At 43.2% G+C, this 13,639-nt stretch overlaps 1 protein-coding gene across 5 annotated transcripts in view; it reads right to left on the minus strand.

Annotated features, from left to right (window-relative positions):
- LOC140385450 (centrosome and spindle pole-associated protein 1-like) overlaps positions 1–13,639 on the minus strand; it is a 344,086-nt gene that overhangs the window by 218,127 nt on the left and 112,320 nt on the right. For all 5 annotated transcript variants that reach the window (XM_072467626.1, XM_072467627.1, XM_072467628.1 and 2 more), the window contains one exon: positions 10,362–10,453. In XM_072467626.1, the coding sequence (XP_072323727.1) occupies positions 10,362–10,453 (92 nt within the window). The remainder of the gene's footprint in view (positions 1–10,361; positions 10,454–13,639) is intronic.

Here is a 13,639-nt window from a genome sequence, read left to right on the forward strand (position 1 = left end):
CTGATCGCTATGGTGAACAGATTTGTAGCAGCACAAGTCACCTCCCACCCTCCAATACCAACAATGCTATTTAAAGTGCCAGATACCAACTTGCAGATGAGGTGTTTTTGACTTCCTTCTGCTTGGGCTGAGTTTCTGGAAGTATTGGATGGTATTTTTAAGAGGTACTTTGAAGAGCTGGTGTTTAAAATCAGGAAACACACAATCTGGTAACCAAGTACACTGACGGTGGTTGTCATGACTCTTGGCATGCAGCATGACCATGAAGTGAAGCAAACGCTGCAGAGAGAAATAGCTTTATTAAGAGGGAGGAGGATGGGAATGTTCTGTAGAGGGTCCTGCACATAGGTTTCCTGGGAGCATTTTTCCGACCTCTATCTGATCTAGTGGCAATGCCCGAGGTGGCTGTAATTCAATAAGGAAGCAGTCAATGAACGGCGCCATCTGTTGCAACCCGACCTGGAGCTTCACACCATGGGAAACATGGTCCTGCCAAGGATCATAAAGGTCACTTTTATGCATCAGGATCTTCGCAGGGTGGGAGCAGGCAACATTTCAAGTATTTCCCAGTACACCATTGTCATGCAAGAGTGCCTTTAAGAAATGGATGTGTAAGCAATGTACCTTTAAGAAAACAGTAATGTCAGAGAGTGGGTGGAGCTCAGCTCAGTTCAGCCATTTTGCAGGTTTTTAGTTTCAGTTTAAAAAGCAGTGTCTGTGTGTTTCCAGAGAGCTGGAAGTTTTGCAGTTTGGTTTTGCTGAGAGTAGTTTAAAAGTCGAAAGCCAGTTTGTGACAGTCTCTGCCATTCATCAGAAAATATATAGATCCTTTAACCTGATGTGATACTGTTTAAAGTTGTTAAGTCTCTTGGAAGTTTGAAGGAACATTTTAAGGAATTATTTACTGTTGCAATATTTTCTGAGTTATCTTTGAAGTAAGGGGTGTTAAGAGATCCAATGTTTATTTAAGATGTTAAGTTGAGTTCATGGAATAAATAGTGTTTTGTGTTTAAAAACCCACGGGTCCATAATTGTAATCCCACACCTAGGGAAAAGGCCGTGTGCTCGGAAAAGCAACAAATCCATTAAAGAGAGAGGTTGGTTGAACTCCATGATACATTTTGGGGTTCTGAAAAGCCTCGCCCATAACACCATCCATTGAAACATTTAGGTGGCCATGGAGACCATCTATTCCAAAAGAGTACATTCTGTATTCCTCCAGAAGGAAAAAGCAAGATGAAAGGACACATGACTTCATAGGATTGAGGAGATTCCTGGTGATGCAGGGCATCATTCATTATATGCACATGGCTCTATAGGCTCCCCTTTGTGCACGTGTTCATGTAGTGGGGTGCAGAAAGCGCAAAGACTACCGTTCTATAAAATGTGCAGTCAGCGTGCAACTACTTCCAACAAGTAATGTCAGTGAACATTTAGCACCTTGGCAGCAACCACAGTGCCATTCATCTTGCACCAGTCAGCCATACTCGCCATCTATAGGTTTCCACTGAGAACTAGAGGCTACCTCCTCCGGGATCAACGGCCATCGCCTGCACGTGGGGCTGATGACCGCCTTCTTGCACCAAATCATGCGAGATCGGCTGGCATATATATGAGAGTCGTACAACCACAGGAGACTTTGTGAAGCATACAACTGGCATGCTCAAGCAATGGCTCTGCTGCCTTTATTGATTGGAGGAGCCCTCCAGTACAGCCTGGAGCATGTTTTGAAGTTTATGATGGTCTGCTGGGACCTCCATAATGTTGCCATCATAAGGGTATAACCATTAGCTCCAGGATTCAAGAGGCCACCTCAAAATAAGGGTGTAGGCGGAAAGCATACTAGAATCTTCAGTCTGACTAAGTTATCAGAGTGTACATTCTCAGACTCCACTTTCAATAAAATATATTTCCCTTAACCATAATGCATCATCGTATCTCTCTGAGACATCCCATCACCACCATCCAACAGTACACGTCACTCACAAAAACCTTTTCATTAGAATCTTTATCCAATAACATCCAAATAAAAGAATAAAAATTAACTATTCACACTTGTGAATTCTGGTGGTGCCCATCTTTGCCCATGTAGTGCAACTACATAGTGCTATTCCAATAGCTGCACCATGGCTGCTGGAAGTCAGACGACTTTTAGTTGGGGAAACTGCCGATGGAATTGCAGCTCAACCTCAAGCAGCTCTGCAGTTTGACATCCTGGGTTTGGACTGCGCCACTTCTGTACAGGCTGCAGCAGTCTGGGCTGACAAACTGATGGGCAACAGCTGGGGCAGTGGTGAGAGTATAGCCTCAGACTCCGCTTTATGCTCCACAGTGCAGAACCTCAGCAATTCGAGAAATCTGTGGAAAAGAGATTGCTGGACTGCTGCAACACCCACATAGCTCAAGTAGCAAAATCCACAGCAATGATAGCAGTAGTCCAAGCCCTCATGATATCAGTCTGAGTTTCCACTACAACCCTCGACATTTGATAGCTTCCTTTTGTGCTGCAGAAGCTGTAACAATAACTACAGATGCTGAACCTCGGCTTGGTCAAGGAATTAGCCGCCATTTCTACAGTAACTATGATGATATGCCTGGAAATAATTTCATAGATTGCTGGTGGTGCGACCTCCAACCAGCAGGTGGCGGTTCAGACACGCCATGCAGTCTCAAGACAATGGTTATGTGACAAGACACTCCAATACAAGTGGGGTACATCCAGTCATCAACAGATGGTTATAAGACATACAAGTGGACAGTCGTGCCTCGGAGTTGTTCCAGAGGAGTACAAAGAAATTCCATGATAACTTACTCTGTAACAGATTGCTATCTTGCCATGTGAGATTCAATAAAGATCCTGATTTGTGTTAGACGTTTAGCTGCTGTTGTATAAAGAGTCAAAGGTTCTTCTCCTTTTCCACAAATACCTTAAATTTACTTCAACAGACTCTGCACAAAACTCTAACATCACATCATCTGACACAAAGACCACCTGAAGCCCCTTTAATTATTGGATACTTAACATAAATGAGACAACTAATTAGAATGTCTTTTAACCCATTACTTAACAGTCTCTCCTTCCTTGGAGAAAAAAATTATTAGGTGAAAACAAAATTACAAGAAATCCAAAAACACACACACAATTTCCCCCCTTCTTTTTTTTGGGAAGAAAAAAAAAGTCACAGAAACAGGTGCCCTTCATTAACAATATCCAAAGGTTTCTGTGAGCTAGCCCCTCTTTTTGTAAAACAGTCTGACAATTGATAGCTACTGTCAACCCATTTAATTTTTGCTATTTCCCCTCAACATGCATCATAAAGATGCCAGAAATATTTCCTCTATAGTGCCAATAAAGCATTGCCGGATCTGCTTTCAACTGGCAACAGCCTAATTTTAACAAAACTGACCTTACCGAAAAATACCAGACTCTAGACGCATCATTTAATCCATATACACATTTGTTCAACTTCCAGAGTACCCCTTCTGTGTTAGCTGCTTCTTTAGGAGGACAGAGAAAAATGTCTCTCTGGAGCTGATGCCCCTGCAAAAAGGTAGCTTTTCTATCTATAGATTTGCATTCCCATGCCTTTGTGGATAATAGAGCCAAGAACATCTTTAAAATAACCTTTCCTGCCGCAGGTGAATCTATCCTGAAATCCTGATCTTCTAAGTTTTCTTCAAATCCCCTCGTAACAAGCCTGGCCTTTGCCTTATAAGTTCCACCCGGAAGAACCTTTTCCGTCCAAATCCATCTGTGGCATAATGCTCGTTGTCCCCTATCCGGTACTTCCGTGCATGCCACAAATTCACTCCAACTGTGCAGTCCTTGCTGTTTGGCATCTTTGATAACTTTTTCATCTAATTTATTGGAGGCCACCAATATCTAACGTGCATGTGGACTTCTACTCCTATTAGTATTTGTAGTCTTTCTCATGTTCCGAGACCTTGATAAACTATGTCCCCTCTCCCGCCTGGTATCTCGTTCTGTACTGCTACTGCTTGATCTTTCCCTTCTGCTGTGGGATGTCCTTGTTCTCGACCTTTTCCTGCGGACCTGTTCACTATCCGATGTACTATCTGAACTGTGCCCTCCATTTTCGAACTTCGTGTTCCCAATCCATTGTCTTGACTCGCTCCCCTGAATGTTGCACATTCAACCAATGTTTATACTTTCCAGTGGCCTTCCGTGCTCTAATGACAGTTGCAACCTGCCATTGACTGGACCCTTCAGGCAAGTATGTCACTTTTGTACCAACTTATGGCAGTTGTCCTTTCGGAAAAATGGCCTGTTCTAATTCATCAGAAGTGTTGTGTTCCTCTACAGAAACCCTGTCTATATCAGTTAACTGGTCCTCATATCTCTGTAATACGTGCGTACCAGATAACCCTGGTTTCTCATCATGTCTGTCTAAATTTAAAATTTGTAACCTGTACCCATTATCCTTGATGAATGTACCCTAACAGTTTGATTGCCATGTTGCAAAATAATTGTTTTGCCATCTATGCCTATGATCTTTCTATTCATTAAAACTGTCTCTCTTATAGGATACTATGTCTCCTTGCTGAAAAACAATATTTGATGGCTTTTCATTATGCCTCAAAGCTCTGCAAATTCTTTCAGAGACTTCTGCTTCCAAAAAAGATTTTCTACTGCTATGTAATGCATTTGAATGCTCAACAAAGGCAGAACTAATTGTAGTCCCTTCCCAAGCTGGAGGCTGGTTATCCAAAATGGACGGAATTTTAGGATTTCTACCAAACACTAATTGATAGGGACTATCGTCCCCAACCATCTGCAATGAATTATTTGCATGGACCGCCCATGCTCAAGCTGAATTTAGCTTGCAGTTTGGTTTATCTGCCAAAATATTCCGGAGCATGTTATCTATTACCGCATGGTTTCTTTCACACGCACCATTACTAAATGGGCTTTCTGCAGCCGTATTCATAACTGTGATATTCACGTTTTCACACATATCCCTAAACTCATCATGAGCAAATTCTCCCCCATTGTCCGTAAGGAATTTTGCCGATGGGCCCATTACTGTCCCTATCCATTTTTCCACGATTTGATCCAGAATTAATCTCTTTTCTTCGTACAATCGTTGATTGACTAAATCTGGTTGCTAAATCTACAAAATGCAAAATAAATATACTATTGGCTTTATCCCAGATCCTAAGGTCCATGGCCACAATCTCGTTAAAATCCCTGGCCAACGGTAGGGTTACTATCGGGTGCGCTGGCGTCCTTCGGTACTTCCTACAAACTTCACAGCGATCACTAACCTGTTCTATGAGCTTAATATAGTCTTCATCCCTTACCCCTGCATCCTTTAATACATTTTTCAGCCTCCAAGGAGACGGATGCACAAATTGCCTGTGCAGTTTTAATACCACAAGCTTTTTATCAGCTAAAGTCCCATTTTCAACTGCCATTAACACATCCTTAACAACTGTACTTGAAATATTATGTGTCAGTAATGGAATACAATAGTGTCCCGACTGTGTAAATTGTAAGTCCACCGTCTTTCCAAAAACTGTTGCCTTATCCTGTTCCATATCCAGTTTCATGTGTGCTTTCTTCATCGACGGTCTGCTCAGAAGCAAAGGTATCTCACTTGATACAACATCCGTGCTAATGAAATGATTCACTCCGGCAATATTGCAAGGGATCACCACTCTTTTCAGCAACTTCAGAATATTATCATCACCAAACCTGAAACTTGTGGAACTTTCAAATTCCTTAACCTTGTTACAATTTTCAGCATTCAAGGAGTCCAGGTGACATTTTAACCAGTCAATTCCACACACAGTAGATGTGCAGCCACTGTCCAATACAGCACAGTTGAAGGATTCTGCAACCAACACCTTCATTACCAGCGTAAAACTGGTTGTCAATAGGACAATGCCTTCTTTCTGGTCACTATCTTTTTCCTCTTCTGACTCTTCCGTGTCATGTGTCACTTCAAACACTATTATAACGTGTTGGACAGTTGAAAGCATAATGGTATTGAGAGTCACATCGAAATCATCGATTTATCATGCCCCGTGCTTTTCTGGGATTCATCGTCCTATTGTCGGTTCTAACTGGGTTTCTGTCTTCATAATTTCCGGGTCCCGATCTCCTTCTATAGTCTTGGAACCTGTTTGTAGCCGTACGATTTCGCCATCCTGTTAGTAGTGTATCTTCCATATTCTGTTTTATTGCAGGCTGACCTATTTGGGTCATCAGAGCCATCGGAATCGAATGTTTGCCCAGAAACTGTTTTTAAAGCTTCTGTCATCTGATCGAATAAGGTATCCTTATCCGCAAACTGAACTCCTGTCAAAACCAGGAGCCTATCCATGTTGCTCACTCTAGCAGTCAAGTAATTTAAAGGCCAACACAGGCTGTGGAAATTCCAGCTCGTGTTTCTGCAGCCTTTTATATAGTCTGCCAAATTCCATTTTCTAGTCTTCAATGGAGAAATCCTCTACTTTCCAGAACTTATCAAAATTTGACCATTCTTCAATATGCACTTAACAAGTCATCCTTCTTATAAATCTTATCCATATAATGTAATCGAGTCTTCAGACCTTCTTCTGAGTCTAACTCTTTCAATTCCAGCTCAGAAAACACTTTGCTCCAGATTTTACTGTCATAAGGTAGAGAAAGAGCCAATGCCATACCTTGTTTTCTCTTTCCCAAGGCAGTTACCTTAGTCCACATAACTACTGCACTTCTCCATTGGTCGTACAATCCCCTTTCAGAAAATAAGTGGGGGTAGTCATTTCCAGCCATCTTTATCTTAGGTTCAGCCATATATCTTTGGGTTTTTTTCTTCTCACTCACTCCTTGGTTTGGTCTGGGAAAGTTGCATCTTTCAACCCTTCACATTTGCACAGCAACCATCCTCTGCTACCATTTGTTAGACGTTTAGCTGCTGTTGTATAAAGAGTCAAAGGTTCTGCTCCTTTTCCACAAACACCTTTAATTTACTTCAACAGACTCTGCACAAAACTCTAACATCACATCACCTTACACAAAGGCCTCCCCTGAAGCCTATTTACATATAAGTGTCAATTATTGGATACTTAACATAAATGAGACAACTAATTGGAATGTCTCTTAACCCATTATTTAACAGTTTGGACAAGTCTCAAGTTGTTTGGTAGATTCCTTGCTGGATATCAAACACCGAACACAACAGCAATAAGCTCAAAGTTCTGCACGATGTCCTCTCCCACATTGAAGCCAGTTTTCAAGTTCCTTGACAATGGCAGACGGCTGTCTGGCAGGTTAATCAATGCACTGAACAGTATCCATGTTCATCAGCATTCTCCTGTATGCAACCCCATTGAAGTCCTCATTTGAGCCCATATAGCAGAACTTGTGTGCAACCTAATCGGGGAGCTGGGATTATATGTTACCCTTTCCCGTGACCTGGTTACAGCCCACCAACTCACTATATGTTGATCCCAATATTGGGTTTATAAGCTGCAGGCTGTCAGTATCTGAGCAGATGGCTGCAAGTCTCAGATTAAGTGACAATGCATCCTCATCACTCATGTAGGGTTGCTCTGTCCTCCCTTTAGGTGTGCTGTGACTCGCCAGTTGGCAGTTCAGTTGGCAGTTCTTGGGTATTAGAAAGCATAACATCAGATCGGACGGCCGAAGTGAAGAGTAAAAGATCAGATCACATAATCTGCACATTATGCCAAAATAGTCAGATGAGTGCGAGGTGTAAGTTGACAGGGGCCATAGAGCAGTAACCATCATAAATGGTTTCCAGAACTAGGCTCAGCGAGTGAATGTGTGCATCACCGTCACCAGTACATTGCTGTTTTTTCCTGTTTCAAGGAAGAGGGCAGTATGTCAGTTATTGTGTAGTACTGTATCTGAATGAAGTGGCTGCCATAGTCGAATAGTTTGATAGCAAGAGGTGGGTGTGAGGCTGCATCAGTGGAAATTGTATGAGATGTTTGAGTGTTGAGGACTAATGCTTGCTGAATGACAAGGCTGTGGTGAATTAAGCAATGCGAGGGGGTGGTGATATGTTGGGTATGAGATATAATGTCCAAATGATATTGACCTTGCATCTGAGGTCATTAAACCTCTTGCCCCACTGATGCCAGGTGCTTGGGATCAGACTTTGGGAAATGACCAACATGGCCACCTGCTCCCGTTCCTTTGGGTACTCCATGCTCGTCATGGAAACATGGCCTTCTTCCTCCTGTGCACCTCCAGAAATAAGGGCCTCCAGCGCCACATCTGTGAATCGTGGAGACGTCTCTATACCCTGGTGGTGCATCTCCACTGATTACAGTTGCATCAATATTATTTTAAAATAACCTCCTGTGAATAAGTGCACTGTCCATTAAAGGGGAGAGAGTGTTTTAAAGGTTTGGAGGCAAGCTTGAACGTATACTAGCCTCTCAAGCCATTAGGGCCCTGTTGTGCATGCAGCCAGGCAGCAGCAAGGGTCACATTGGGCTGCAAGCAGAAATCATTTAAACAAAGAGCCGAGCCAGAATGAACTCGCAACTGCAACTCGCATGGGTAGATCGCAAATCGTGACTCTCACATCCAAAAATGTGTACAGGCTAATTTCTGTTTCTTGGAGTAAAAAAGGAAATAATATCAAAATTTTATAAAACCAGTCTGGCATCCGCTGTAGTATGTTCAATCCTGGAAACTGTGCTTTTCGATCGATGCTAAGGCCTTGGAGAAAGTGTATAGGCAACATACTATAAATGCTACCAGGAGATGAGAGACTTAATTTATATTAGCGATAGCTCAGAAGGTTAAGAACATTTTTTATAGAGGTGTTCAAAATCATGAACAGCTTGGATAGAGGAAATACATTTTGATCATCAGATGCTACTATAGATCCAGATAGATAAATATGGATACTAATTGGAATGGAAAAATAAAACAGAAAGCAAGACCATGGACTGAATTATATTGATACACTCTAATCCAATTAACTACTCTCCTTAAATCTATTTTAGTATTTTTGTGTAGTTTCCAACGCACATTAAATTTAGGGTAGAGAAACAAATGCCATTATATTTAACACAAGATTAATGATTTGACAATCATTTTTAAAACACCAAATGAAAATTAATATTAAATTGTGGGGAGTCAACTTCCAATCTATTTTTCCACAGGATGAAGTGAATCATGTCTTGGAAGAATACTCAACTAATATAGATTACAACATTTATTTTAAGCATCATGGTCAGACACCACTAATACCCATTCTCCAATAACACAGATAATTTGTTCCTAATGTGGTCCATTTGAGCAGATGTCATGGGACTGGCAACATGAAGGGTGGTGAGAGGGTGAAGGAGCAGGAAAAGAGAAAAGTACTGGAAAGCTGTCAATACCCAAAAGAACCATACCCTGACAAGAGTCAGTGGGCGCGATTCTCCACTCCCACGCCGGTTTGGAGAATCACCTGGGCCGCCAAAATTTCCGGGGACGCCAGTCCGACGCCCTCCCACGATTCTCCCAAGCGGCGGGAACGGCCCGGTCGAGTTTCGCGGGCCGCAGGCCGGAGAATCGCCGGAGACACCGAAAATGGCGATTCTACGGCACCCCCGCTATTCTGAGGCCCGAATGGGCCGAGCGGCCAGGCCAAAACGGCGGGTTCCCCCCGGCGCCGTCCACACCTGGTCGCTGCAGTCGTGGGCGGTGCGCGAATGCTGGGGGGGCGGCTTGTGGGGGGGCGAGGGGGGATCCTGCACCGGGCTTCACCTGGAATGTGGGGTGGCCCACGATCGGTGCCCACCGATAGTCGGGCCGTCCTCTCTGAAGGAGGACCTCCTTCCTTCCGCGGCCCCGCAAGATCCGTCCCCCATCTTCTTGCGGGGCGGACTTAGAGAGGACAGCAACCACGCATGCGCGGGTTGGCGCCGGCCAACCCGCGCATGCGCGGATGACGTCCGTTATGCGGCGCCGGCCGCGTCATCTATGCGGCGCCACTTTTACACGGGCGACAAGACCTGGCGCGTGTAGATGACGCGGCCCCGATACTGGCCCATTGTCAGGGCCTGAATCGGTCGGGACCGGGGCCGTTCCGCGCCGTCGTGAACCTCAACGGCGTTCACGACGGCGAGGCCACTTCGGCGTGGGAGTGGAGAATCCCGCCCAGTATCTTTGGAAAGTCAAAGGAAAAAAAATTTGGAAAAGGGAGGACAACAAAAAACTTCAGACTCAATTCTTGTATTTTTATACAGGGGAGTCAAAGCATTGATTAAGACCTTGAATGCTCATGCAAAATATATATTCAGATTATGGTCCATGAGAATCTCTCTCACAATCTGGTTACAAGTAAAATACTAGTTCTCAACTTTTAATAAAAGTTTTGACTTACCCACCAATAATCCAGTTCCAAACATAACCTCTTTCACTGAAGCAGACTTGGAGCGTTGTCTCGGAGAGTCATGTACTTCGTTTATCAAATATCTATGGGCAGAATCAAGAATATGACAATCAATACCTCATTACTATGTAGCACATCATGATCAAAGATAATAATGACTTTCTAACAACTCCATACATAAATGTACCATGTTAACATACACCTTCTGGAGTTAACCACAGAAATACGATTTAAATTTTAAATTCTAAGATCAAAAACCCAAACCTCAATGCATACAATAATTTCATACAAACTTCAGGCATTTATTATTCATAGTTATGATTCATAGAAAATAAAATTTATCCTTCTTGAATTTCCCTCTTCATTTGAAAGTATGATACATAAGGGAAAGTAGGTGATCTGGTTTGCAATGACAGTGCAGGCTGTGAATCAGCGCGAAGGCAATGAGACTATCCAAGATTTCCATATCTGTTGGAAATGTCTCAGTCCTGAATTCTCGAGCTGGAAGATGAGTCATGAGGAAGGGATTTACATTTCTGGATAGTTTCCTTCAGGGCCAAAAACCGCAGCAAAAAGTATAGTTTAAAGATTTTAAAAAAGGATAAAAGTAGAGTTCAGGTCATAAACAGCAATTCAGTTGAAGGGAATACTAAAATAGCTCAAGTAATTAAAGTAGGGGGGACAAATAAGAAACATGCTCAATTAAATGGTGTGAGAAAGATAATATCATGCCCAAATAGAAGTTGCATGTACCAATGCACAACGTACAAGAAATACAATTAGTGAATCAGAGGCCGATGCACACCTTGGAGGAACTGACACGCTAGCCAACACGAACACATGGCTGCAAGCCATTCATAATAGAAGTTAAATATTCCAAAGTATAAGGTCTTTAAAAAGGAAAGGAAAACTGGAAGAGATTCTTGGTGAATAAAGTACCTATTACATTAACATTACGAAGAGATCAAATAGAGAAGGGAAATCAATCACCAAAAACTCAAAATGGTTGGAACTGAGGAATAACAGAGAACCTGAAACATACAATCGGCCAAGGGTTCTTCACAGCAGCGATAAAGTAGCAGAAAGTATTAATCCTGAAATTAGCCAGGGTTTTAGCAAAAACAAAGTTGTTTCAATGAAAGATGCAAATTTTTGTACAGATTGGGATGGGAAGTGCAGAATCTCAAATCAGAAAGGTAGTGTATTTTATGAGTGTCTCAAGCTAGTTTTCTGGAGCAATCTACTCTGGAACCAACAAGAGTGATGTTTTATACTTTGCTAAGGAAAAAAGGAGGTTACATATCAATTGGAAATTAGAAATCTAATTGGGATGGAACACGAGATCAAAGAGTACAAATACACAAACCACTAAATGTTGCAACACAGACCAATAAGGTGTCTACAAAAAGAAACCAAGCATCAAGGTTTATTTCTAGAATTAAAAGTAGAAGCTTGCTTTAAATCTTGGGGAGACTCCCTTTGGGAGCGCCATGTGCAGGTTCGGTTCCCTTGTAATGAAAAGGATATATAGATATTGGAGAAACTACAAAACAGATGACACGAGAACTGCAATGTTATTTTTATCAGGGATGAATGAAAATACATGGTTTTATTTCTTCTTGGAAGGGAAGGCTAAGGGGTAACTTAGTAGAGTTCTTTTAAAATTATGAAAACAGAATGAACACAAAGGAACTTAAATTGGGCTTGGGAGCGCCCAAGGCCCCTTAATGCCCAAAGTGGCATCTGTGGCACACATGCATACCTAACGCAAAGCATGCTGGATACAATGTTGGTAAGGGGGCTGCACATACACACACTTAAAGTCTGACAGAAATTTGTAGAGCAGGCAGTTGATGTCATTGTAGCCCCATTGTAGTGCCAAAATGGTTCAATGATCTCACATGGGTATCACAGCAATACAGCAACTGGTCCTCTAGCAATTACTAGGATTCTTGAGACACCATCCCAGGGGACGTCCCATAGCGCACAAATCTTCTGTCCTCTCGGAGGATGACAGGATTCATAACCCCCATCTGTGCCACTCCGCTATTGCCCTTGCTGTGCACGTCAGCCAGCCAGATTGCTCTGCCATTGCGGAGGTGGTAAAGCGCAAAGCCGAGCCTTCTCAGGACGGACTGCACAACATTATCTTTGAAAGCTATCTGTGGTCTTCCTCACTGAAAGACGCCAACCGTCTGCCAGAAATGCTACAAGCATTGGGGTAGTATTGTGTAGGAGCACTAAACCAGGCAAAGACGGCAAGCAATAAATAGAATCCATAAGGATTATTCATTAATATTTGTACACAATATTGGATGGTTTGATTGACAAAGTTGTTTGGAATGTTCATTTTTGATTGCTTTTATTTTAGTATTGTGATTAAGAGGATGTTGTGATGGTCAGTAATAGAGGAAAAGCTAAATGTGATAATGACGCCATCGGCGGAGGGAGAAGCGGAGATAGTGACAGCCATGGACGCGGAGAAGGCCTTCGATCGGGTAGAGTGGGAGTATCTCTGGGAAGTGTTGAGGAGGTTTGGGTTCGGAGGAGGGTTTATCAGTTGGGTTAAGCTCCTGTATAAAGCCCCAGTGGCGAGTGTGGTCATGAACCGGCGGAGGTCGGAGTATTTCCAGCTGTATCGAGGGACGAGGCAGGGGTGCCCCCTGTCCCCTCTGCTGTTCGCATTAGCAATTGAACCTTTGGCCATGGGGTTAAGGGAGTCGGGGAAATGGAAGGGGGTGGTTCGAGGGGGAGAGGAACATCGAGTGTCGCTGTACGCAGACGACCTGTTGCTGTATGTGATGGATCCAGTGGAGGGGATGGTTCAGGTCATGCAGATCCTACGGGAGTTTGGAGACTTTTCGGGCTATAAGCTCAATGTGGGAAAGAGTGAGCTCTTTGTGATCCATCCGGGGGACCAGGGAAGAGGGATAGACGACCTACCGTTGAGGAGGGCGGAAAGGAGCTTTCGATTCTTGGGGATTCAGGTAGCTAGGAGCTGGGGGGCACTACACAAACTTAATTTGTCACGGTTGGTGGAACAGATGGAGGAGGATTTTAAAAGGTGGGACATGTTGCCACTCTCACTGGCGGGTAGGGTACAGTCGGTTAAAATGGTGGCCCTCCCGAGATTTCTTTTTGTATTCCAATGCCTCCCAATTGTGATCACTAAGGCCTTTTTTTAAGAGGGTAAGCAGGAGCATTACGGGATTTGTGCACGCAAGCAAGACCCCGAGGGTAAGGAGGGTGTTCTTGGAGCGTAGCAGAGA

This window comes from Scyliorhinus torazame, chromosome 11 (genome assembly GCF_047496885.1).
Source record: "Scyliorhinus torazame isolate Kashiwa2021f chromosome 11, sScyTor2.1, whole genome shotgun sequence".
In the NCBI taxonomy this organism is placed as follows: Eukaryota; Metazoa; Chordata; class Chondrichthyes; order Carcharhiniformes; family Scyliorhinidae; genus Scyliorhinus; species Scyliorhinus torazame.